Source organism: Anopheles aquasalis, chromosome 3 (genome assembly GCF_943734665.1).
Source record: "Anopheles aquasalis chromosome 3, idAnoAquaMG_Q_19, whole genome shotgun sequence".
NCBI classification, from domain to species: domain Eukaryota; kingdom Metazoa; phylum Arthropoda; class Insecta; order Diptera; family Culicidae; genus Anopheles; species Anopheles aquasalis.
Window position 1 is genome coordinate 28460458 of NC_064878.1, and position 1138 is coordinate 28461595.

Here is a 1138-nt window from a genome sequence, read left to right on the forward strand (position 1 = left end):
TTCCGAGAGTGATTCTAACTGTTTGACTTCGTGTCACGATCGAATGCCTTTAGCGGAATGTCCACCGTCTGGTGGCTGCATCGACTGTGTCGGATAAGTATACCACGCCGTGCCACGGCGTACACTAAGTAACGTCAGTAGCTCGTCCGATGCCACTCATTGAGTGTAGGAGTTTCCACCGAGGCGCTAGAGTGTTCTCCCTTCCATACCGCGAAATTCGCGAATGAACGTCGTCGTCGTCGTCATCGCTGGTGGAACCGAGCGCTGAGCTTTGCCGCAGATGCTCCACCAGTGAAGCAGTGTGCGAGCTTTAGGAGCTCGGCTTCAACTTTGTCGGCGATGGGGATGATGCCTTTCACGTGTACGGATGCAGGCTGCAGTGCCGGTAGATGGTGGGAGATGGTAGCCACAATTACTGCTGCTGCGGCTACGGCTGCAGGGCTTCATATTAACAGCTGAGAGCGCGTCTTCCGATGAGCAGCACCTACAAGCCGATATTGTGTTGCAGACGCTGGCAGCACACCACCAACGGCAGCACGGCGTGGTGTCGAAGTTTGTGTGTATTGTTTATTTTTTCTGCGTTTGTTGTTTGCCTCTCAGTGTAGGTTCGTGATCTTCCGAAACGATGCAACCCGAAAGGTGGACAGAAAGGAATAGAAAACCCACCATACGCCGAATGCTTTCGAACTAGCGTGGAGCATTAGTAGGGGTAGAACGGTACCGGGGAGCCTGGTGCCTGGTTCGACGGTTCGCATAAAGGCAGGTCACTCCGCCGTACAGTCAGTAGTCCATCACAGGATACGTTCGAGAGCACATCCGGTACCACCAGACCACGAAGGCAGTCAAGTGCGTGAAACCAACTGGGAAAATCATTCTTAAAACGCGAATTGCATCTTGCTAGTGCAGTGATACTACTCGTACTCCAGTGTTTCGTGAGCTAAAAATGATGAAGTTTGTGGTGAGTCGAATAACGGAGCAAATGGTTTTGGTGCAATGTTTCTCCTGGCTGCTGAAGATGGCGTGGACCAAAGAGTTCTGTTCAGTGACAAGGACCTTAGTGATTGAACAAACAGATAGCCAGCTTGCTGGCATCCGAATGCATCATGTTGCATTCTTCAAAATGTATTCTTCGGTGTTT

At 51.1% G+C, this 1138-nt stretch overlaps 1 protein-coding gene across 1 annotated transcript in view; it reads left to right on the plus strand.

Annotated features, from left to right (window-relative positions):
• Positions 1-565: 565 nt before the first annotated feature.
• Positions 566-1138, plus strand: part of LOC126574619 (histidine-rich glycoprotein-like) — a 25612-nt gene continuing 25039 nt past the window's right edge. The window contains exon 1 of the mRNA XM_050234909.1: positions 566-958. Within this exon, the coding sequence (XP_050090866.1) occupies positions 944-958 (15 nt within the window). The 5' untranslated portion in view covers positions 566-943. The remainder of the gene's footprint in view (positions 959-1138) is intronic.